The 25,759-nt window shown below is 50.1% G+C and overlaps 2 protein-coding genes across 5 annotated transcripts in view; both read left to right on the forward strand.

Moving 5' to 3' along the window:
- Positions 1-4,328, forward strand: part of Moe (moesin) — a 102,977-nt gene extending 98,649 nt beyond the window's left edge. For all 4 annotated transcript variants that reach the window (XM_077684166.1, XM_077684165.1, XM_077684169.1 and 1 more), the window contains exons 12-13: positions 1,273-1,373; positions 2,848-4,328. In XM_077684166.1, coding sequence (XP_077540292.1) covers positions 1,273-1,373; positions 2,848-3,012 — 266 coding nt within the window. In that variant the 3' untranslated portion in view covers positions 3,013-4,328. The remainder of the gene's footprint in view (positions 1-1,272; positions 1,374-2,847) is intronic.
- Positions 4,329-22,889: 18,561 nt separating this feature from the next.
- On the forward strand, positions 22,890-23,924 carry LOC144153185 (metalloendopeptidase OMA1, mitochondrial-like). Its single transcript, XM_077684835.1, has one exon. The coding sequence runs from the start codon at positions 22,890-22,892 to the stop codon at positions 23,922-23,924; it is 1,035 nt and encodes a 344-aa protein (XP_077540961.1).
- The last annotated feature ends 1,835 nt before the right edge of the window (positions 23,925-25,759 follow it).

Genomic DNA, 25,759 nt, shown 5'->3' on the forward strand with positions numbered 1-25,759 from the left:
AATCACTGACAAATAAATCTTTTTGAGCTTCAATTTTATAACAAAACGAATTTGAATAATCTTTTACAGTAATGCTTTTTTGCAGCCAGAGTCAACTTTTCAGCCTGTTCATGAGCCATGCCAAGCACAAGCGGGATGTGCCTGCCTAGTACATGATGGAAAGCTCACTGAAGCGTGGCTTCCCTAGACAGTGGCACCAGATTTCCCTCTAGAATATATTAGTATGGAACTCTATGGTCCTGCTCAGCTTTGGTAATGGGTATTTTATGTTAAAATATTAAACAACCTTAGCCTTAGTGTATATATATTTTCCTAAATGTACCCTGCAGCACATAAGTATTTTCGGAATTTTTTTGGAAGAAACGGTATATTCTGGCAAAGTAATCAAAACACTATCAGCTGCTTTTTATCACATTACGCGCTGTGGTATTCTTATTGCAGTCGCCAGTCAGATTGGGATGGGAGCTTTACCAACCATCAGTTGGAATTTTAGCAGAAAGAAAAGCTGCTTCATTGGCCTCCAATTGCAAAGAAGCAACAGATTTGCTCTGCTGTGTTAAAAATGCTTTACATGCTCAGTTCCCACCGTCTCAGATGTTTCACATGCATTGCAGCAAGATTCGGAATTGGAAAAATATGCTACATAAAACGCTCACAAAACTTTGTTGAGGAAGTTTGTATATCCTTAAAGATGTCTTATCTTCTCCGAATGGCACAAATGCACCATGGTGGTCAAAAACATGCCATGTCGCCTCGCCTAGCCTAATGTACATGAAAAAGTCACCACCAAGAAAGCCGCCGGGAAGATAGGCTTGCACCGATTTCGTTGCAACTGTGGCAGCAACTGTGAGAGGTTTACTGTGCTGGGGCTTGGCTGTGTGTGGTTTCCAGAACTTGAAAAAAACTTTGTGATACCGGCGAACCACACGCACCCACTCCCTTGAGCAGTGGAATTCACCATGGGCCAGGTAGAACCAAATTTGTCTCTCCTAATTAGGAAAGCCTTTGTTAGTGTTGGTTTCTGGGGGCTTTGTTGGGAAACTAATTATCTCTAATGGAGAAGGGCACTAAACCTGCATGCTTGGGCGAACTTGCATGCAGTAAGTTTTGGGGTGCCTTCATTTTGCTTCCTGTAGTGTGTCTCTGCGGATTAGCGACGGTTACATTGTTGCGAACCTTTTCTCGGTATGTCTTAATTAAAGGAACTGCTGTAGGTTTGCCTCGCTTGCTTGGAACTGGCCTCATTGTGGTTTGTGGCCTTTCTTTGAACAGGTGCGGAGCTAACGAACCACGAGAACGAGGACCTTCCACGGCCAGAAGAGGAGCGCTCCACAGAGGTCTCCAAAAAGAAGGCACTAGGGGACCAGCTTGAGGTGCGTGTCAGTGCCTGAAACAGGCGTTCTCTTTCTGCAGGGTTCGCGTCTGCTGCAGGTAGATTACTGTGCTATAGTATAGACGATGGGAATCGGCTTGAATAAAATGTACACAAAAGGAAGAGGGAGATACACGACACACTGCTGTATCTCCCTCTTCCTTTTGTGTTCGTTTTATTCAAGCTGATTCCCATCGAAGATGTACCAACTAGCGCAGACCAGACCCATCCTGCTATAGTATAGACAATGGCAATTGCCTTCCACGCTTGATTCCAGTTGGGGAAGTACCGTGAAAGTGCATAATGGGTATGTGGGACATAAACTGCTGTATTGTGTTAGTATCTACGCATTACTGAAAGCTAGGCTAGTTGCTACAGCTAGGTAGTTCAGAAAAGTTGCAGAAGACGTTTAAGTCCTAAGATGTACGACGCGATAGCGTTGCTTAGGCGCCCAGGGGTGTTTCGCAGCGGCATTGTCGCATTTACGATCTATGCTTCATGAGCCATTTTGCAAGCCAACTTGTGCTTGTTTACAGTGAGAAAAACTCTTGCTTGTAAGCTTTGAGAGTTGCGCCGCAACTGAGCTGACATTGTCAGAAAAAACCCTTCCAAGGATGGGGTATTGCCGAGGGGAAAATTAATGTACCTTTATCACTAGCTAATATTGCTTGTACAAGATTATTGTGTACGTTTTTCGAGAATTCACTTCTGTGTGTTTATAGAGCCGTATTTTTGCCTTTTGATATGTAGCCCATTGCGTACATTACAAGATTGATAATTTTTTTAAAAAAATTGCTTTGCCCGAAACATGTTCTTCAATATCAGCAATCTCGTATCTGTATTATCCAGTATCTTTTTAGCTTACTTGGGGACATGCATGATGTCCAGTTACATCTAAGTGTATCTTAGTATTCGTATTTTATGCTTGTAGCACTTATATCCGGTAATTAATATTCAGGAATACTTTTTCGGTATCTCTGCTCAGTCCTCACAATGGGCCCATTTGGAATCTAGATTTTCTTAAATTTTTTGCCCTTGTGTAGGTGCTCAAATGTAACTTTCTTTTTTTACAATGTTTTCACTTTCAGTTCGCTGACACTAGTGGGCATAGACCTGGCTGTTGCATTAAAAGGAACTTGCCAATTGTAATGGTTCAGTGGCAAAGGCGTGTTGTTGTGCATTAGGTTGCAGGTTCCAATCCCAGCTTCAGTGGCATTGTTCCCAATTGAGGCAAAGTACTAAATGCTTGAGGACAACATTTGGTCCTGTTATGGAACCCCTAAAGGTTTTTTTCTTTAGACTAAAACCGTGTGCCACTTTCTGGCACTTGCCATCAGTGATTGAATATCTATTTGGTTCGTAAATTTGAGGAGCCTCTTCTGCTTGACCATTTATGATTGAACATAGGTTGTGCTTTGGGGTGCCCGTTGATTTGTGTGTTAATTCGGTTGCCCGCACTTTCCTTCTGTCGCCAGATGCTGAGCCAGGAGCTTGCGGCCATGAAGGACGACGCCAAGCTAACCCGCAACGACATCCTGCACCAAGAGAACGTCCGACAGGGCCGAGACAAGTACAAGACTCTGCGCGAGATCCGCAAGGGCAACACGAAGCGCCGCGTAGATCAGTTCGAGAACATGTAGACACGCAGAGGGCCTCCCTCTCTCCCTCTCCTTCTCCTCCTTCCGCCCCCGCACACCTCCCTTATCTCTTCCTGGTCTTCCATACATACCCCCCTTCCCCCCTCCTCTCGTGCACTGTTTCCCCCTCAACGCTTCCACCACTTCAACTACCCCCTTCAGTACGTCGTCCCATCATCCTTTCTTCTCCCAGTTGTCCGCTGCGTCCAGAAGCCTGCAAGAAAATCTTTTCTGTTCATCATCGTTACGGACAATCCCTGTCTTGCTCGTTGGGGCCCGTCATCGCCGCTTTTCGATCCAGTTTTTTCGGCAGTTAGTTTAGAGGCCGCGAAGCAAGCATTCCAGGCTTGAAAGGAGATCTTGCTGCCTTGCACGAAGGGGTGGGCGAGTGTTTGAGAGGGTTGCGCGGGGAAAGGGGCTAAGGGGGAAGCTGTTGCGTCCAGGGAGGACGTCTGACACATACGTCGCAGTGCTCTTGCTGTAAGCGTAAAGAGGTTGGGAGATGTGGGGGTGCATGAAACTGTTACTTGAGAGCTCCGAGAGCTCTCTCGTCCACGTTTGTTCGAGGCCTTTTTTTTATATATATAGATTGTCAGGGTCATGAGTGCCTACTACGAAGATCTTGTTAACTTTGCACGCCGCTGCTGCGTCGTTTGTAAAACCTGGTTCACGCTAACTTTGGCAGAGCGGTGACTGACCTCTGCGCCCCTTTTTCTGCCCCCCCTCTCCCCGTGTAGAGTTGTTAACATGTCTGTTTTTTGCTATGAGCTTTGTACACAGACCGTCGTCGTCTTACCCGTGCTTTTTGAAGATCTTTATTAGAACTACTATACTCGTGTTCTGGAGGTATAGCACTACATTTTTCTACGACAGTAATCGGTGCCCTTCGCGAGAGAATTGTGCCTTCTGAGGAGGAGACCAAGGTATTTGTTTTTTTTTCTTTATGGTGCCCCACTTTTGGAAAGTAGGTTTAGGCAATCGAGGTGCTTTTGACCGCCGCTCAACATTTGGCGTACTCGTTACATGTTGCAATGTCTTTAGGAAGAGGGCCTCCGGTTGACGCTGTTGCCACCTTATTTTTTTCTTTCTCTCTTCTCTCCGGATGTGCGTGTTTCGTCTCAACGAAGTATTGTTTACTTAGACTGTTGTGGCATTACTTTGTTTTGTGCTGTTCACAAACTTTTTTTCTTTCTATAATGTGCATAACCTCTGGAGAGACAATATCCTAGTGAAACATGAACTGGTTGGAGGAACTGTTCATAAATTAAAACTATTTTTTTTTTGAGCCAAAACAAATAAATGAAGTCCAGTTTTATAAATGGTTGTGTGTGTGCTTGATTTATTTCGAACGTGTTTTTGTCATATTTTTTGACAGCAGATATTCGTAACCTAGTCTACAAGAACTTAGCCTGGAAATATACAACCCAAGTGCACATTTCAAAGTTTTCTGCAAATATCTAGTAATGTGAAGTAGTGGTACTGCTGTCAACGTATGCTTGATTGGCACAATTTCTTTGTTTAACCAGGGTAGCAATTGCATGCAGTGGTTTTTACAAATGCTCCATTCGTTGTGAACTGTACAGAACTTGCGAGAGGTTCTGGGGCCGCTGCTGTTCTGCAGAAATTTCTGGAAAATGTTGGTATAACTCAGTAATCAAAACAATGCGTTGGGTTTGTGCTCATCCGAACAAGAATAAAATCAAAGCGGAACAAGCAGTGTTGCAAATCCTGCAAGACGTCGATGGGTAAGCAGTTGGTATATTTAGAAACGATTTGGTAGGCAAACTAGTTTGCCTCAATCTGTAGGCAAACGATCAAACTGGCGCTCAAACCATAGGGATAGAATTTGGCCTCCTTAAGTAGATCTTGTGTAAGTCGTCCATTTGTGGTAAAGTGCCCCTGCCTGTGCATCCAAACCTGGCCAGGCCTTTTAGGTCTTGTTATATTATAGTACAGATGGACCACTCGAAGTTCACATCTTTACCCTATCCTTGACACAACCCAGTGACCTGCAGTTAGTGTGCTGTACGAGAGGCAAGTTTAAAATGTAAGCAGACTACTCACACAGGTGCAAATGATGCAAGTGTACAGTATTTCTCGAAAGTGCCCATACCGTGCTAAATGTTTCTAGGCCGCAAGTATGTCCTGTGCCGCAGAGTTGGAACGTTAGCCACTATATATACAGGAGAAACATTTTCATTGCACTCAAGAGTTGAGCATCTGCTTTATTTGTGGCCTGGCAACTTGTGATCATAAGACTGAAGCTCCGTCGATATCTGTTGACAGGTGCAGTTGATATCTTGTTGCATGCATTCTGCAGTGTAACGCATCAAATCTGGTATTTAACTGGCTGTGTGTTGTAGTGATATCCTTGCTATTTCGGTCGCCTAAAAGCACATTTCAAAAGAATAGTCATTAGTCTATTTAGGATAGCACATGTCTAGAGCCTAAGTTTATCCCTATGGGCGACAAAGCCACGGTTTGAACTGTAATGATTTCGCACTGGTTTGCGTTTATGTGCTATCCCAGCCTCTAATATTTTGATTTCCACCCACTTAAAGGAACCCAGAAAAGCTTTGTGAAGGTGGTAATCAAATGCATTCAGGCGATAGAACACACAACGGGGGATTTTTGAGCTAAGTGTAAGCCCCATACGTTGTACGGATAATTTGTAAACAATTTTTGAAGATCGCCTTTCTCAGCCGATGAGCGCGCCGCCGCAGCGAGCCGACCGCGGCTGACGCAACGGCGAGGCGCCCCCCTGATTCGGCCGATCGTCGGTCGCCGGCAACGTCACTGCCATTGGCTTCCGGTTGCTCTTCCTCCTTCCTGCGCGATCCCGAGGCAAAGGCGGGTCTGCAGCGATTGACGCGTGCCTAGGCGCAGGAATGTAGCTAGCGGAGAACGGAAGTCGAGCGTCGCGATGTCACATGGCTATTCCCAGTGTTTCCAGGTGCTTTGAAAGGAGCAGAGAGGGAGGAGGAATCGATCGGCAAGGGGGGAGAGGTGCACTTAATTTCTTCTGGCGCAGCTAATACTGAATGTAGATCAATAATTCCAACGGCATTGCATCGCTATATTGGTACTACGCGACAATAAAGGCCTTTTGTAACTTTTACAAAAGGCTTTTCTGGGTCCCTTTAATAATATCAGTGCTTTGCTTGGGCAAGCACATGTTGTACAGGTTAAACACAGTACAAACCTGTTAAATTTAGCCCTGCAAACTTGAGAGTGAGAAACGTGGGAAAAGGTAGAATGATCGGGTAATTAGCCAACATTGAAAACTTGCATCAGTGTCCCTTCCGTGAAATAGCACGGGACCACTAAAGCTGCTGCAGGGGTGAGACAGCTGCGCATACAGCGCACATTTGATACAAATTTGTTTTCCTGCGCCAGGCTGCTCCGAAAGCTTGAAAATGGCTAAATTGCGCCAAGCTGCTCCAAAACAGTCTGACCCAAGGATTTTAACGCTCCCGTCAGTTTCACTGGGGGAAAATGCTCACTGACGGCATAATTTTCCAGCACCCCCATGGTGATGGTGTTCGTGAAGGTTTAATAGATTGATCATCCAATAAAAAAACCTGCATAAAATTGTGCGTTTTTCGAAGTTTTCCCATCGAAAAACATTGCAAAGTCCTGTAGAAAAAATACCTATGTGTACTAAGGCGTCAAACTACTTGTGCAAGCTGATGAAAAAACGGCAATTTTTGGAGCGCCGTATCTCCTGAACGACATTACTGGGCGCCGCCATCTTGTGGTGTTGAAGATCGGAAAACATGGCCACCGGGCGAAGCATATGCTTAGTGAGAAACTCTATGGTTCAAGCAGAGTGCTCTTCGCCGATTTCCATGGTTTTGGTTGTGGGAGTGGCTGGGTTTACATTTAGTCGTTTGATCTGTTGCGGGAAGTTGCGTGGTGCCCACAAATTCGCCGTGTTTTGGCCTTGAGTGTGGGGCGCAGTGCGCACTTGAATTGAAATTTCGGACTCATTGCGGTGTTATAAAATCCCGAGTTATTCCTGCCTTTGACAGCGAGCTTGCGAGCGGCGGGAATGGGATGATCGACACTGCATAGGTGGCGGGGCAGGCTACATCGCCGCAAAATGTTCAAGCGGTGCTCGATAGTGGGACGGGCTATTATTGCACGCTAGTAATAATGGTTCATTATCTGAAGTGAAATTTAAGGCAAAAAGTAGGTGGCTAAACATACCAACGTTACTCAAATTACGATCGTAGCGAACGTGCACCGTGGGGATTGAAATGGGAGGGCTGGTGGAGGCTACGACTGTCACCTCACTTCGCGCAACTTTTGCCGTGGCTCTACTACAAAAATAATAATTTCGGCATTCAGATGATAATAACGATTGCTTAGTTTTTCAATTCGATATTATCAACAGAACTCTACGCTATCTATGCATAGAGCCTAAGAATTAATAAAACTGGTATGTAAAAAGGTAGTGCAGTTCGTACCTTGTGATACTCTGGCAGGAAAAACTTTATTGAAGGGCCGTTTCAGTGTTACGTACCCCTACCCCTGGGAGGGTAGGGGTACCCTCCAGCCGAGAGACGACATGCAGCGTGCTGGTGGTGACGGTGACTGACCCCTGAGCAGCCGTGCTCGGAGGTGTTTATTGCCCGACCACACACAAGGTTGCCCACCGAGCCTGGTGGGGCCACTGAACTTAGCGGCCAACGAATATCAGGGATGGGGGGCGCCACACACTTGTCACACCCCTCACCCCCAAGTTTGTCCTACACAAACACCAAACAACACCTGTCACCCCGGCGAGTAACGGTTCGGCGGTCTCCGCTGTCTCTCACTCCGCCGGAGCACAGGTGTCGAAGCCGTTGTGGCAGCATTAGGTGCTGCCTGGGTCACACTCGCACCAGCTGTCGGCCTTGCAGGTGGCCCCGGGCTTGCAGGTGGCGCCACAGTTGTGCAAGTAGCACCAGCCCCTGGTGCTGTGCAGGCAGTGGTCGGTGTGGTTGGCTCCCCTGCCTGCTGGCTTCCTGAAGGGGCGGCTGGGGTCGCCAGGCGAGGCCTCACATGGTCAGCGTGCCGGTGCCACGCGGTCCCATCCGACATGCGAACGAGCAGTGACGATGCACTGGCAGGAGAGACCACGTGCCCGGCAGACCAGCGTGGACCAGGCCGGAAGTTCCTGGCGAAGACCGGAGTCCCAGACTCCGGCAAGGGCCCAGGACGGCAACCTCGGTCAGCCGCCAGCTTCTGCTTCAGCTGCTTCAGGAGCGCTGTGGACCGGAGGTCTGGGTGTAACACGTCCAACGGTGTCTTCACCATCCGGCCCAACAGCAGCTCACAGGGGGCACGGCCCGTGACGTCGTGGGGTGTGGTCCGGTACTGGAAGAGGAACCGGGCAACCTGTGTCCGGAAATCCCCAGCCTGGCTGTAACGCTGCTCTGCCGCATGAAGCCGACGGGACGCAAACGATACAGGGCGTTCCTGGCCATCCTTCTCCCGGTGGGCCAGGACGGCTCCCACGCCGTACGGTGACGCATCTACGGTCAGGACGACAGGCTTGGCCGGATCGAAGTGCACCAGCACCGGAGCCTTGGTGATGAGCTCCTTGCTGCGCTGGAAGGCCAAGTCCTGCTCCTTCTCCCAGGCCCACTGCTGTCCATCTCGAAGCAGAAGATGCAGCGGCTGCATGCAGATGCGATGACAGGTTCGGCAGGAAGCTCCTGTAGAAGTTTACCAGGCCCAGGTAGCTCTGCAGCTCCTTCTTGTTCTGGGGCTTGGGCGCCTTGAGCACCGCCTCAACCTTGCGGGGTGCCGGGGCTAGGCCTGCCTGGGAAATGATATGGCCCAGGTACTCAACGCTGGGGGCCAAGAACACGCACTTCTCCAGCTTGAGCTTCAGCCCGGCATCCTGCAGTCGTGCCAGGACGTTGTGTAGGTTCTGCAGGTGGTCTTCGTCGTCGGTACCGGTCACCAGGATGTCGTCCAAGTACACCGCCACGTGCCTCATGCCCCTGAACAGGTTGTCCATCTCTCTCTGGAAAATGGCAGGAGCTGAGGCCACGCCGAACGGTAGGCGCGTGTACTGGAAGAGTCCCAGCGTTGTCGAAATGGTGACATACTTCCGGGACGACTCCTGGAGCACCAGCTGCTGGTACGCATCTCTGAGGTCGAGCTTGGTGAACTTCTGTCCCCCGGACAGTGCCGACCAGAGATCTTCAATGCGTGGCAGCGGGTACTTCTCGACCGTAGCGACGGGGTTGATGGTGACATTGAAGTCCCCGCAGATCCTTACACTGCCGTCTTGCTTCAGGACTGGCACGATGGGAGCAGCCCACTCCGAAGATTTGACGGGCACCAGGATCTCGTCTCGCTGCAGCCGTTGCAGCTCCTGGGTGACCCCGTCCTTCAAGGCGAATGGCAGCGGGCGCGGCTTGAAAAACCGGGGCTTGGCTCCCTCTGGAACATGAATGCTTGCCGCCGTGCCGGTGAATGTGCCCACCCCGGGCTGGAACAGGGCCTCGAACTTGGTCAGGAGGCCGGGGACGTCTGCCACTGCTTCCTGGTACTCCGGCAGCCTCACGCCCAACGCCTGGATCCAGTTCCGGCCCAGCAGCGTCGGTGACGGCCCCTTGGTCAGGTACAGGGGAAGGGTGGCCTCCCTGTCGCCAAGGCGGACGCTGACCTGGGCTTGACCCTCGACTTGGGCGAGCTGTCCGGAGTAGCTGCGCAGCATGACGCCCGACGCCTCGACGGACACGCCAGGAAAGGTGCGCTTGAAGGCTTTCCCGGCCATGACCGACACACTGGCCCCTGTGTCCAGCTCCATGGAGATGGGGCGCCCGCAGACTTCGACGGTCAGCATGTATGGTGGCACCGACGGCTGCACTGTGCCCGCGTGCCACATGTCGAAAATCTGCGGGTGCTCGGCCACGACGTGAAGCCTAGCCGCGGCACCCGAAGCTGCTGCCGCACGCCGCCGCCTACCCTTGCGCCGACTTCCTTGGCCGTGGGCTGGCGCGGAACATGTGCTCAACGCCGGCTGCTGCTTCCGTCCGTCCGCCGTCGTCCCCCCTCGGCACGCCCGAGCAATGTGCCCAGTTCTTCCGCACGCAAAGCACTCCGCTTGCGCGAACTGGCACTGGGAGGGGGGGTGGTCACCACCGCAGCGAACGCACCTGCCATGCCGTGCCGCCATCTTGTTCACCGCCGCCTCCGCCGACGGTGCGCCGGCCGCACGCGCTAGCTCGCCCGCGTCCTTGGCCGCAGCCTCCATCGCCAGCGCTGCCTTCACGGCGTCGTCCAGCGAGGGGTCGGGAAGCTCCAGGAGTCGCGTCTGCATGGCGGGGTCGTTGATGCCGCAGACGAAACGGTCCCGGAGCAGCGAGTCGAGCTGCTCCCCGAAGGCGCAGCCGCTCGCCAACCCTCGCAGCGCTGCGACGAACTGCCCGAGCGTCTCTCCGTCTCGGCGGCTCCGGTTATTGAAGCGAAAACGCTCCATTAACGTCGACGGAGCCGGGCTGTAGTGCGAGCGTAGCGTCGCGAGCAGCTCACCCAGCGACTTCTCGTGCGGCGTGGCCGGCTTGAGCAGGTCGAGCAGGAGAGCGAAGACGCGGGTCCCGCAGCTGGCCAGGAAGATGTCGCGCTGTTTTGCCTCGGGTGTGTCGTTCGCCCGGAAAGACACGCCGACTTGCTCCTCGTAGACCGGCCAGGCGGACCCTTCACCCTCGAACGGCTCGAGCCTCCCGTACAGCGGCATGGCGTAATGGCGGCTGGCTCGAGGGGGCGGTGTCTCGGCGTTCTCGGTGGCGGCGTTCACGGTGGCTTCGGCCGCTCCGCGGGCTTCTTCCCTCGTCGCCAGTGTCACGATTTAGTCCCGCGTTCGTGAACCTGGGAGGGTAGGGGTACCCTCCAGCCGAGAGACGACATGCAGCGTGCTGGTGGTGACGGTGACTGACCCCTGAGCAGCCGTGCTCGGAGGTGTTTATTGCCCGGCCACACACAAGGTTGCCCACCGAGCCTGGTGGGGCCACTGAACTTAGCGGCCAACGAATATCAGGGATGGGGGCGCCACACACTTGTCACAAATGCATTTTTCTCCGTTGAGTAGCCAAAAATCTGATTTTTTAAGCTCCTAAGGTGACATCATAAATGTCGTTCTTCTGCTCCAAATTAAAGTTGTGCTGCTCCAAAATAGAGATTTAGCTGCTCCGAAAACTTCTCCCAAATCTCATTCAGCTGTCTCACCCCTGCCAGTGCTGCAATATGAGTGGCTCGAAGTGCCCATTGTTCACTAGGGGCTGGGCTGGTGACAGTAATAGGCGGCAGATACAGCCTTGTCATTTTGACCCAATAATGTTGGTGCCGTGATCGCAAAACTAGTGGATCCTGCAGCTTGAGAGAAGCTGATGCGGGGTTTCTGACCTTGTTACCTCGTTATTCTTAAACTGCATGGTTTTGGAGGCAGTTTGGGTCTTGGTCTCAAGACTGTGTACCAATTCTTTTAGGACAGTCACTGTATCAATGATAGGGCTGATTTGTGGATAATTTGTCCATTTGTATTTGCTGCCTTTCCTCTTCTGATAACAGATTTTCCTTTAAAAAAACTAGAAAGACTACTACTAGGCAAGTACTAGAGAGAGAACCACTAAGTGGTGTGTTCAGGCGAAGGTGGTAATGAGGTGTCATGCCTTTATTTTTTGACAAAGTTTATGGCGATGTAAAATCTCCCTACAAAACTAATGTATTTTCGCGCGTATAACCCACACCAAAAATGCGAAAATTTCAGTGGCAAAGTAGGGGTGCGGAAAATACGCGGGGTTTTTCCTTTAGTGCAGCTTCAGGACAATGCGCGTTGTGCCGTGAAGATGACCTTGTGTACAACAGTGAGTACTGCAGCTCAAGTGATCTCTAGCGAGAGCAGTGACACTTAGTGAATTGTGACTTTCGCCTTGCGATCAGTGTATTCTACTTGCTAAATATACGCTTTTTCTGCCTACATTGTATGTGATTGGTTGCTTGAACCGTAGCTTTGGTGCAACCTTTCCTGGATGAAACGTGCGGGCAATACGTGAGGATTTTTTTTTTTCTTTTCCGGCGGCCTGAAAGTGGGGGTGCGGATTATATGCAGTGGCGGGTTATACGCGTGAAAATACGGTAAGTGGTTGTCACATGAGCGGCTGCAAATCCGCGCTGAGGGTAGTGGGATCATGTGACGCTTTCACAAACAGTCCTCGAGAACTTATGGGCGCCGAGGGAGCGAGTTGAGTTTCTCTCCTATCTATGAACTGCCTTGGAACAGATGTATTTCTAAAAAGAATAAATGGCCAGGTACTGCCCCATTTGCCATTTAAAGCTAGCAATGATGAGCTACTCTGCGAAAAGACTAAATTTTTCACAACTTTAGGCTTCTCTATAATGTAGAAGTGCGCTTTTCAGGGCCATATTTTTGTTGAGGGTCAACATTCTGATACTTTCTCCCAAGGATAAATTCATTCTGCTCTGCAAGCATCCCGTCGCGTTTAGAATAGTTTCCGCATGAAAGCTCAGCATTTTTTTTTCTGTAAACTTCCAAAAACGTTAACATTTCCAATGAAGGTTGAGAGGGGTGGTGAAAACTTAATGGCTTACTGGATGATAAACAACTAATGAATATTCAATAACCCATCTAGGGAAATAGCGGGCACTTTTGTGACGAAGGCAAGAATTTCTATCGAAGCTGCGTGCTGTTTTAACAGCAACGAGGACACTAGCTTATTTGCTTGTTTCAGTGTCGCTCATTAGCAGCAGGATTCACTCATTTTGCATGCGTTGTCCAGATGTAACAGGTGACTGTATCACCAGAAGTGGTTGCGATGTGCTGGGTGTAAGAAGTGGGTGTGATTCCGGTGATATCACTGATGACGTCACTTGCAGTTCATGTCACCCCTTGAAGACTCGGCATCCACCACCTATAACGGGCCCTTTCTAAGCCAGTTATTGAGCATTATTGTAATAAGCTCCTTATATATGTGCTACTTTATTGAGTTACAGCGGGGACAAACTGTTCGGTGCACACAAACGAACGTATGCTAAATCATCATTTCTTGGTGTTGCATTTTGTTGTACGGTTTCCTCTGCTGTAGTACAGTTGCCCCCAATGAGCTCATTTCCAGTTGTGATGTCAGATCTGTTGTTTGCATCACCCCCATAGTGCATGATGAACGAATATTTTCAGAACAAATTGGCCTACAATAGCGGATTTCAGATGCTATACAACTTGTCAGTAATTACTGTTTTAATAACGGAGAAAATGAAATCTGGTACTGTGCCTCATGCATTTCGAAATGGCAAAAAAAAAAAAAGTTACCATCCCACCGAGCCGCAGAAGACTGCCTTTATTGAGTCACCGAACGTAGTTGGCACCCTTCATACTCTGCCGCTTGGGGCCGCTAGCCATGTCGTTCTCTTTGACCTCAATCACCGGGTGTTGCGGACCTTGCGAGCTGGTGGTTGGGGTGCTGTGTGCGTCCACCACTTCGCCGGGAAATCGAAGACTCGGTGCGTCCTCTGCTGATTGCATTTCCCTGTGTCTTCCCTTTTCGATGATGGCTTTGAGGTCGGGGTCCATTTTCTGTCCTGGCTGGTCTGCGTCCCTCGAATCGACTGCCGAGGATTTGCCGCCCTTTCTGGGACGCCCCTTTTCGTCCTTTCCAACGTCGTCTTGCTCCCAGCTGATGGGATACCTGTGGGGAAAGGTTGGGGAATTGCTACGTGTAATCAGGTGCGACCAATGTGAGCCTATAGGCTTGCCATCTGCTCGGTTTTTGACTTGCCTAGCAGGTTTATTAGCCAGTGGTCCTGTTGCCGGTCTGTATTTAAAACCGAAGGTCATTGGCCAGTTTTTCGGCCATCGTACCACTATTATGTTTTTGGCATTATAGAAGTGTCAGTTCAACAACTACAGTTAAACCTGGATGTAATGAACCTATATGTAATGAATTCCTGGATTTAACAATGTTTTTCAATTCCTCATTGCCACCCCCATTGAAACCCATGTGTTTGCGACCTCATGTAACGAAACATAGCGGCGGTCGACCTCTATGTAACAAAGTCGGCAAGCTGATCAGTCATTGTGTGTTGCACTTTTGCGCATAAATCGACGGGAGAAATTAACTAATTTAACGAACACTAGCACTACAGTAACGAACCAGCAGCAGTGAAACCGTCTGGAATCGCCTAAACACGAAATTTGCCATGATGATGATGATGAACGGAGGGGCTAGCACCATCTCGTGGCCAACGTAGCAGTGGCTTCTTGCTTTGCTTGTGTAGCGTGTCACCACACCAGCTAGCAAGAGTAACTACCATTCACGTTTTCTTTTTTTCCGCCCGCACCGCTAACTACCGTGCGTTTCCACGTATGAGTGTGGTTTCGGTTCCAGCCTTACGTTTTTAGGTGCTAGGTCGTCCTCTCGGCGTGTAATTGCGCGTCTCCACTACTATCTGGGGTATCGGTTCATCGGTGATGAGTGCTACTGCTAGAAAACGAGAAATGTCTTTCAAAGAAAAGCGTGCTATTTTAAATGCCGTCTCCGCTGGAAAGAAGAATGTTGCCGCTTGGTATAGTATTCCAGCCAGCACCCTTTAAAGGAGCCATGGAGACAAAATACAAGTTGGGTTTATTAGAAATACTGCTTAGACCCGATAACAATGATACCAATATCATCGCAATCTTCGAACAAATAACGGAGATATTAAAGAAAACGTGTGAAGCAGTCGCGACCCCCTAGCCAATTTCCCGCAACTTTTCTATGACGTCACGGAACCTTGTTTGTGCGATTGGCGGCCGCCTAAATCACCTGTCGCGACGACACATAACTGGACGTCTGTAATGGGGCCTCTAGTTCCATTGGACCGCATCATTTGAATGCTAACGCGCAGTTAACGCAATGAAAATTATGTTTTATTGTTGGCCCGTATGACGTCATTCTTGCTCATAATACGTCACTGTGGCGCAAAATTTGAAAGTTTTAAATACTTCTTGCTTTTTTTTTTGTTAAAAAACATCTTTTGTGCCTGTAATGGAGCGGAGTGAGATACTGAATCCTATAGGTTCTTTCAAATTAAACAAAGTTGTATTTTCTCTTCATGGCTCCTTTAAACATTCTTGAGTGCGGTAAAGAGCACCAAGTTCGCAAAAAGGCGCCCTTTCAGCATACGTTTGGTTCTTGTACCGCGTTAAGGCGCCAAAAAGTGTCAAAAGGCACAAGTGATAGCACTTAAAGGGACAGACAACCGGGGGTAGGTGACCTTGTTTCGTTGGAGCGCCGTGTAGTGCCTAAGCTCGTGCGAAAGCCCGAGTCCCAAATAGCAGTCTTTTCGCTGTGAAATAAATTCCATGAAGGGTGAGTTCACCTTCACTGATGTCTAGCATTCTGGCTGCGTTTCTGCTTCACTCCCGCGAGCCTTAACTCGCGAAACCTGTATGTAACGAATACCTGTATATAACTTTTGTCAACTTTGTACGAAGATAAATATTTGCCTACGAAAAAATGTCTTATCCAAGCAGCGCAAAGACATGCGGGCAGATGGGGCAGATGGGAGGAACAACACAAAATTAAACAACCACTGGCAGCGAGGTATAGGAAGCATCGCCTTTAGAAAAGTATGACTACCAACTCTCTAAACATTGAGTGACCACCATTCGGTTGATCAGACACAACAGAAAAGTGAAACGGTACTTCAGTAAAGATAAAAAGTTTTTCAAGGGCAGCTGCAGTAATTGAGCTGAGGAGGAAGTTTCGATAGTCGGGGTCTGTGTATGAATCGAATACAGGTACTACGGAAGTGGAATGGAAGTGTACACCCCCCATGTAACACCACTGTGGCCTACAATGGTGTTGTAATGCGTTGTAGCCTTTGATTTAGGGGTTTGTTTTAAAGACATGCACTGAGACCCACATGGGTGATTTGTCTAATTACAGAAGTAACAGCTAAGCCAGAAGCAAAGTGCACTCCGGCTAAATATCTTATGTTTGGCGATGCGGATATGTACCGGCCTGGCGTTGGTAGCGCCGCCATGCGGTATTCGTTGAAAACTGCGATCGTACGGCGCTGCCCTAACAGATGGCACGCGAGAGTATGAACGCGGGTAATGTGTGTGGTTGCATTTGTATTTATGAGCCAGTCGCCTGTCATCGTGTTCTACGAATTCATAATACTGATTCCTTCTTCAGGGGTACTATAAAAAACCATTTTTTCTCTCCATTTTGATTAAAAGCACGCAGACATAACACTGATCCCCAAACCCGGAAAGCCACTTAACCCCAAGAACCTCCGGCCTATTTCCTTCAAATCTTGCGTAGGAAAACTCTTCGAACATATGGTTCACAATCGTCTCTCACCGCACATCGAAGACAACAATTACTTTCCTCACACAATGTTCGATTTTCGGCCGCACCTCTCCGCTCAAGATATTTTACTCCAGCTGAAAGAAGATATACTGAGCAAGTTGTCAAATCAGCACAAATACTCCATTCTTGCATTGTACATCAATGGTGCTTTCGACAACGTAACATATCACGCCATCTTGCGAGGACTCAGCTCAATCATTTGGGGACAACGTCTTTAGAACTATGTCACCGCATTCTTCACCAACCGTACCGCCACAGTGGGCATTGGGCACCTCCGCTCGGACACCTTCACAACCAAACCGCAGGGGACCCCGCAATGCTCCGTTATTTCACCACTACTCTTCAATATCGCAATGAAGGACCACCCACCACTTCTGGAAGCGATCCCCAACCTCCGACATAGAATGTACGCAGATGATCCGACACTATGGACCCCTACAGGATCCATCGGTGCCCAAGAAGAGGCCCTCCAAACTGCAATACATGTGACACAACAATACCTCCAAGCACGTGGTCTTGAATGTGCCCCAGAAAAATCGGCCCTTTCAACATTCAGCAAAAGAACAACCAAGAAAAACGCGCGAGATATACCCGACCCGGAACTCAAGATGAACAACCAGCCAGTCCCCAACGTCCCCTACCTCCGTATATTCGGACTAACCATTCCAAAGGGTGGCTCAGGTTCCAAAACGATCCTCCCCCGTATACAGCGGACCCTCGTACAGCTCATGCACCTCACACACCGCGTCTCCCATCGTAGATTCGGCCTCAAAGAAACCGACACGCTTCGCCTCATACAAGTCATCCTCATCAGCAGGATAGCGTATGGTGCTCCATACCTAACCCTTAAACCAGCCGAGATCCTTAAACTTAACTCACGATCCTTAAACTAACTCAGCGATCCGCCAAGCATACAAGACAGCCCTGGATCTCCCTCCCAAGACCGCAACTACGAAGCTCCTGCGGCTAGGCGTCCACAACACATGGGAAGAAAAAGAAGAGGCACACCACATTTCTCAAATACAACGGCTTAAACTAACTCTAACGGGCAGGGCAACGCTCTTGAAACTACAATACTCTGTACCGCCCAACCACGACCAGAAAATTCGCACCCCCTGGCTATACGAAAAAACATTCGCGTTGCTCCGATCCCATGAAACATGCACCCCACCTACAACAAAGCACGCCGAGCAGCAAGATCTCGCAACATTCATAACCAATACCACCACTTCCCATGCACCCGATATACGGACGCATCGCCATACCCCCACAAATTTGCACAAGGCGCCGGCGTGGTCTATGCAAAGGAACTGAGCTCACTGAAGTTACTGTTTTCACCAACTCCATCAAAACAGCTGGAGAGGTTGCCATCGCCCTTGCCGCCACAACAGGCGAAGAATTTTTAACCATTATTACTGACTGCCAATGCGCTTGCAGGAACTACCTAACAGGACGCATATCGCAACCCGCCTTGAAAATTCAACAACAAGCGAAACGACTCCCAGAACTAACTGAAAATAATTTGGACTCCAGGTCACGAATATCTTGGGTGTAACGAGGCGGCACACGCCGCTACCCGCGCTCATTCACACCGGGCCGTTTCCCACGAGGGCCACGAACCCCAATCTGAAGCAACAGTTAAGCCCACCCCACTGCAAACATACGGCGAAATACTCGCCCACTACAGGAACGAGCGTCGCAAATACCCATTCCCCCACCCGAACCTCTCTCGTGATGAAGCTACTACCTTCCGCCGACTACAGACTAACTCCTACCCACATAACACCCTCCTCCATGCCATGTATCCCACACTATACCCTGCCACGTGCAAATTCTGCCCCCAACCAGGCACCCTGTACCACATGGTATGAGAGTGCCAGCAATCCCCTACCCTCACCCCTAACCCCAACCCCACCTATGAGCAGTGGGTGGAGCTGCTGACCAGCTTCGACCTCTCACACCAGCGACAACTGGTGGTGAGGGCACGGATGGCCAGCATAGTCCAAAGCATCCCGGACTAAGGAAGCCTCCCACCGGGCGGGTGCCCTAACATCAGCACCTCGACTCCAATAAAGTTTATTCATCATCATCATCATAATCATCATCATCCTTTTTGATAAACCATTCTTGCTTTAGGGCGGGATCGAAAGTCATGCATCAGAAGGGAACGCAGCATACTTAGCGTGGACGTAGTTCGCAAGAGCCCGGGCGAGTCGATCTCCCTTTCCAAGCTGCATCAGTTGCAGCAGCAAGTCGGTCGTCTTTCCGGTCGCCTCGTCGCCGGGGGGTGCTGCGACGCTTCGGCGCACTCGGGAACCGCGGCCTGCGCGCACCAGAAAGTGCAGGTCGCTGCTGTGGCCAGACGACCGTGCCGGTGTCCTGCCCGATATCAGGCTGCAGACGCCCGGCGTGAAAGCGCTGTCGTCGGGCTTCACGCAGAACTCGCGCACGCGGCAGTCCCGGTTGAAGTAGCACGACGACGCGCCCACGGCCACCCGGAGGGCCGGCTCATGGCGAGGGTCCCCCGCGCGGTCGGCGGCGTCTGCGGCCAAGTTCATGGACTGCGTGCGACAATGTCATCCATGTATGCCGACTGCCTCGCTTGCGTTGGACCATGCAGACAAAATACAAGTTTGTTTTATTCGAAAGATTTCGTGTTTCATAGTTCGTCCAGCGCTTGTGCGGCAGCAAATGATGCCGTATTCAGCGAGAAATTAATCAGTGTAGGTTAAACTTTTGATTCTCCCGCCAAATCGTGTTTTCGTAAGGCCAGGAATGAAGTCATAGGGCTCCGTGGGTGCGTGTATTCAAACGAGCCTCCACTGCGTCATTCGGCTCTGCAGCCTTGCTTGCCGTCAGTCGTACCAGAAGCGCTACCATACTCATCCGGCCACGGAAAGTTGTTTGCCTTGCTTTCTTTTGGACCGTATTTGCACTTGGATTGTTTTTTTTTACTGCAGAAAGTAATCGTTTCGGGAAACATGGGGTACCCTCGACAAACAGGCTCACGTAAGACAACGTCTCTTCCGCCAATCGGCCAGTGTCGTCTAAGACAACTCCAAAACGGCGGGCTGCTGTGCAGCTAAAACAGGCATAGTGCGCACAGTACCAACACCAGTGCGCTTTGGCACTTCCATGCTTACGTGTATTTTCGTAACTTTCATTGTCTACCGCACCATTCGTACTGCTGTGAAATGAATATGCATTACGTTTAGGCGCAAATAACTCGTTCGGCAACCTCAGCCGTGCGTAATGCGTGTTTGCTTTTGCCGGCCGCAGCCAATCGCACAACCGATCATATATGACATCATAGGCTCTGTTGCGGGAAATGAGCTAGTGGGTCGCAGAGCATTTCTTTAACTCACGATGTCACCCGGCGTTGTCGGCGTGCCTCGGCGTCCGCAACAGCCGTTTCAGGTGCGCCCTCTCCCCCACTCCTCTCCCGCATCACGCTACCCTCCTCGCTCTCAACAACAGGTCTGCACCCCTCCCCCTACACTATATAAAAAAATAAAACTTACCGGCGCCTGGTTTCGATCCCACGACCCTGCGGGCGGAACGCAAGGTACATGGTGCTCTACCCACTGCGCCACAAAGCCGACACAGAATGGAAGGCTACGAACGCGCCTTATATCCTTGACTCATTAAAACTACGTCAAGAAGCTGCTGATACAACGCATTCACTACCTGTGGGCGGAACGCATGGTGCTCTTCCCACTGCGCCACAAAACCGACACAGAATGAAATGCTACGAACGCGCCTTATATCCTTGACTCATTCAAACTACGTCAAGCAGCTGCTGATACAACACATTCACTACCACCAACTCCCCAAACACTAAACGTTAACGCAATACACCCACCCCCTATGCGACGCATTTACTCGAGTCCCCCTCGCGGGGAGATGGGCCCTTTTTTCATAAATACATCGCTTATTAGAGCGAAGCGCGCGTTACAAGTGGTGCAATCTTTCGAATGAGCCAAACTTGCATTTGGTCTGCATGGCCCCTTTAACCCTTTCGGCCCTGATGTTATTTCAAGGAAAACAGTGTTTTCTTCATGTTTTCCTAAATTTTAGCGTCCCATAAGCCCACAAACGAAAAATAGAGCTGGAAATAAAAGTAATACCAGATTTATTGAGGCAATTAGTTAAGACATCTGGCAATTAAAAGTTTTGTGTAGAGCAATGACATCACTTTTGCACATTTTCCTAACCGTTACGACCGCGAGTTGCGTTACGACTACATGAACCTACAAACAAAAATTCAGCTTCGTAGTGCACGTTTTTATAGATTTACAAGCTTGGGAATAAAACTGAGACCGCCATTTTAGATGCGACTGCATCTCATTCACTCGCCTTGTCCCTCCATACGGCGTTGTTGTTGTCCGTCCACACCCCTCCCCCATTCTCCTCGCCGCGCGAGCTGCGCTCTCCGCCGCTCACCCCCTCTCCTCTCCGATAGCGAACACTCTCTCGCGAGGGGCATTGGATTGGATTCGATTGGCTTGGATTGGATTGGATTAAAGTGGATTGTGTTGGATTGTGTTGCGTCATAGCCGCGCCACGTTGCGTCATAGCCGCGGCAAGGGGTTCACGGCACGTTTCACGCGATGGGAGAATCAACCTAACGGAAACAACAACGGAACCCCCTATGCGTCGCATCTACACAGGGGTTCCCGCGAGGGGAAGTGGGAGTAATTTTTTTCAGCATCGGTGTCGTAATTTCGACTTCACCGGCGCTTTTTCTTTTTTGTAGCGAGTAGCTTCGCTAAAATGCAACAACGGTGACATCTATCGCAATAGGCATCATTGAAGGACAATTCCCCAAATAACTAGCTGTTTTGGTTTCGTTCTCTGTGCGCTAGAGGAACAACAATGTGATGTCAATTGACGCCACTAGGGCCGAAAAAGTTAAAGGGCCGTACACACGTGCGGGGAACGACGCGCTCCCGCAGGCGTTTCCCCTGTCCGGAAACCTGTCCGGCAGTGGTTAGGAACACGCATGCACAAAAACTGCGGAACCGGTTTTGGAGAGGGAAAGACCACGTGTGGAAGCGCGTCGTTCTCCGCAAATGTGTTTCGCCCTTTCTTTGTTTTCGCTCTCCGTGATGCAAAAACGGGCCCTAACGGAAGCGGTTCCGTCAAAAGTCGACAAGAGATCGACGCACAGAAGCTTCTGGAATGGGTTGAATTACGTTTAATATCGGTTGTGTTCTGTGTCGTTGGGACGTACTATATTATTTAGCAAATTTTAGACCAGCCAACTGTTATGGAAACTGCCGTGAGAATTTCCCGGAGGTAATTCTCACGGCTGCCGTGAGATTAGACGCAGCCATTCAAGTAAAGCCCGAGCGAGATAGATTACAGAAAGAACTTACTGCGGGATTTTTGAGGAGTTCTTCAGCGGCGATCTGGGGCCTGCGAGCTCCTGAATGTCCGATAATTGTGGAGATGAGGACCACTTCGAGGAGGAAGACGTGCATCGTCGCCATCTTCCTTTCGGAAGACGCGGCGAGTGGCTGCCTCATGTCTGCACTTTGAGCGACGCCATTTTCGGTTTTTTCTTCTTCCTTTCAAATGGCTTCACAGCTGGCCCTGGCACGAAGTTTACGAGCACTGTGGTGCTGATGAAAGCGCTTGCATTCCTCTCAGGTGCATTTAACAGAGCTCCAGAGAGCTTCCGTATAGAAGCCACAACAATGAAAGACTGGAATTACATCAGGGAAGAACAGTTAAAAAGCCAATGACGGAAAGAAATCGGCGAAATGTTGCCGATGGGTGCCGCCGCCCACGTTTGCAGTTACGCGAAAGCTGACGACCACGCAGCGCCCGTCGATTAACTGAACGAATGAATGAAACGTCGGTGCAGTGTTGGTATTTGAGGAGCTTTTTTTCCCAAAATGAGTCAAATCTCCCTGAATAGGATTTTAGAAACGACCAAAAAATTTTTTAACGGACCTAAATGCAACGTTGTCAAAGCTAACTTCCCATAGCTGACATGCAAGACATATCATATAATCGCTTTGACAGCGTTGCATTTAGGTCTCGTCACAAATTTTTGCCTATATTTCTGAAATGTTTCTCTGGTGGATTTGTCTCATTTCGAAAAAAAAAATCGTTAATTTCCGAAGGTCTACTAGGTTCACATTTATAGACCCATTTTGGATTAGCTTACTTATGCTGAAGAATTTGTGCTAGTCATCACCGAACGTCCACGCAGGGTGTGCAGGCAGTATACGTAGGACGCCGGGATGGGTACAGAATTCAGTGGATGCATCCCTCAGACATTTTCGGCCATCCCCAACGAGTATGCTGCACGAAGGCGAAGTTACCGCGCGCTTGCGGCAAAGCGCAGCGCTTGGCCGGCGCTGCTGACGGTCCGGTGAAGAGCAGCTATGACCGGTGGTAGGGCTTGGGACTTCGGGCGTGCCACAGCCCACGGACCGGACAACAGCAAAATTCTCGCGAATTGGCCGTCACTCCGGTAACCATGTTGATCAGGCATCCATGGAGGTGACGTCGTTCGAGTTCTTGCGCAGCAGCCCGCACCTGGTGAACGCCATAGAATGGCAGCTGGCCACCATCGTGGTGGTCTGCTACGTCGTCAAATGGGTCCGCAAGTACACGCTTCGCCTGAACCCCCTGCGGGCCGGCGTCGCGATGTCGGCCTTGTTCTCCTTACTGGTCTGCTACTACGTGCTCAACTTGGAGAAGCATCCGATCACGAAGAGAGCCCGCTTCGTCGTCTACTCGCCACAAGAGTTTGAGGAGCACGTGAGAGGGGACATCGAGTCGATCCAGCGCTACTTCTGGCCAATGTCGCGCAAGCCTTCCAAGTCTCCCAACTTCCGGAAGCTCCTGAGGGTCTCGGCCGCCATCCTGCGGGCCAACGACGACCTTCCGGGCGTCGCCAACACAAACTGGTCCTTTGTTATCGTGCGCTACGCGACGCCCAGCGCGTTCGTGCTTCCCAACGGGCGCACCTACGTCTTCGACGGGCTCTTCAAGGTCTGCGAGAACGACGACTCGCTCTCCTTCGTCATGGCCCACGAGCTTTCCCACTGCCTCCTGCACCATTCTCTCGAGAAAGATTCTCTGGGCCTCTTCCTGGACACGCTGAACACGCTGGTCTGGGTCTCCTGCATCGCCCTGGTACGGGGAGAGGTCACGGCAACCCTGGTGCCGTGGTTCGTGAGTCGCGCCCTCTACTACGGCGTGTTCTTGCCGCAGAGCCGTGCGATCGAGATGGAGGCCGACTCGCTGGCCTTGCAGATGATGTCCAGGGCCTGCTTCGACTTTCGCTACAGCCTCGTCTACTTCGACAAGGCCATTGCGATCGGCAAGCAAGTGCGGACCAGAAGGATGAAGAAGCTCGTCGCTTCGACGCACCCGACGCGCAAGCAGAGGGTCCGCAGCCTGTTCAGGCAGATGGATACGGCCATGAGACTGCGCAGGTCGCGCAACTGCTCGGCGCTGATTCCGATGAGGAAGCGGGACGAGGATCGAATCCAAGCTCTGTTCCGATACGCTGGGCTTAAGTAACGCGTATATTAAGAAAGAGAAACGTATCATTCTCACTATTCGGGTATAGCCTTCTGCATACATGTTTAAAAACGACGACTATTATGTTTACCCGCAGCTTTTGTATTTGTTCTTATATTAATGACTGCAGACTAGTTTCGAAATCTTTTCTTATGCTAGCTGTCAAGGAGTGAGAATCCAGCGAGTACGTTACATGGATCATGACGATCCTTTGAGTCATACCGTTGACGAACTCATTAAACTGAGTGGGGTGCTTAAGGACGTGTTTTCCGTACCGAATTTAGTCCTGCGGAATTAAGGCCGTTTATTTTGAAACGAGTATCAGTTGCAACACCACTCAATGAAATATTTAGAACGGTCCTGAAACATTGTTGGTGCAAATAAATGCACTCTTGAATGCGTCAAAACAGAAAGCGGAATGAGTTGGTTTAAGTTTATGCTTCAAAATGCAAAAGGACACAGACGAAAGGCTGAGAAAGCGCCCCCTTTATTTATTCCTCAGCCTTTCCCCCACGTCTTCTTGCGCCTTTTTAAACATGAGCTATATTTGATGCATCACGTGTTATGATTTCTAATTTGTATTTGACTAAGAAATTATTTTTAACTGCAAGGTTTAAAACAAGACTTATTTTAATTAAAACATTGCTACTGCATCATTTCGCAATTTGTGTCTTCGTCAGGAAAGCCTCCAATTCGAGCGTAAAGTGAAAAGGTGCGACGAAAACTTTATAACAAGCAACTGTTCATGAATGCGAAAAAAAAAACAATTGTTAGTGAACTAAGCTGTTAAAATACCAATAAAAATGGCCCTCAAAATAGACTAAGTTGCAAGTTTATAATAGTTTGTTGATGATCGTGTTGACCAGGGTTCAGCACAATCGAGTGGGAGGAATATAGAACACGACTGTTACTAATTTGCGTTTTGCCGTTCTTGTAAACTTTCCCCGTGAAACTTGGGAGGACTACAGTTTTATCCCACCGGGCAAACACGGAGCTTAACGTCTCGCGGCGGCTTGTTGGTTTGGTTGGGAGGAGCTTAGGAGCGTCGTCTTCCATGTTGTATTAAAACTGCTACCTTTAATTACCTGTGGTACAGGCAGGAAAACTCCCCAATGATCATATGCGCAGCCAAACGTGTTTTTTGTTTCGGGGCCATTCCTATAAAGCACCGTGCAGTTAAGCTACGTGTACACTAGCGTCAAACTTGCCGTGCCGCCCTACCGACGGCCGCCAGCGGCGTCGCCCGCATACATGCACACAGCGTCAAACTTGCCGTGCCGCCGTGCCACCGGCCACCAGCGGCGTCGCCCACATACGTGCACACTAGCGTCATACTTGCCGTGCCGCCCTGCCCACGGCCGCCAGCGGCGTCGCCCGCGTACATGCACACTAGCGCCAAACTTGCCGTGCCGCCGGCCACCAGCGGCGTCGCCCGCGTACGTGCATACTAGCGTCAAACTTGCCTTGCCGCCCTGCCGACGGTCGCCAGCGGCGTCGCGCCCCAGCCTTCACCCGCAGCGCGGGCGACGCCGGTGGCGGCCGTCGGCAGGGCGGCACGGCTAGTTCGACGCTAGCGTGCACGTACCTTTACAGTTATTCTCCTTTCGTTCGTCCTCGTATAGACAGCAGACAAGAATTCCGAAGCATTTATGACCTCCAGTGTGCGCTGATACCAAGTATATGTAACTCGGCACAATGATGAAGTCGTCTCAACGGCTTTCAACATCCACAATCCCGCAATTTTACAGCGAAGCTGCTTGTAACTACCCACCAATGGTAGAATCGTGCCCGCGCGCGAACAAAAATGGTTGCCGCTTAGCTCAGCCAATCTTGGA

Source organism: Haemaphysalis longicornis, unplaced genomic scaffold (genome assembly GCF_048455015.1).
Source record: "Haemaphysalis longicornis isolate Haplotype H1 unplaced genomic scaffold, Haemaphysalis longicornis Haplotype H1 scaffold_9, whole genome shotgun sequence".
In the NCBI taxonomy this organism is placed as follows: Eukaryota; Metazoa; Arthropoda; class Arachnida; order Ixodida; family Ixodidae; genus Haemaphysalis; species Haemaphysalis longicornis.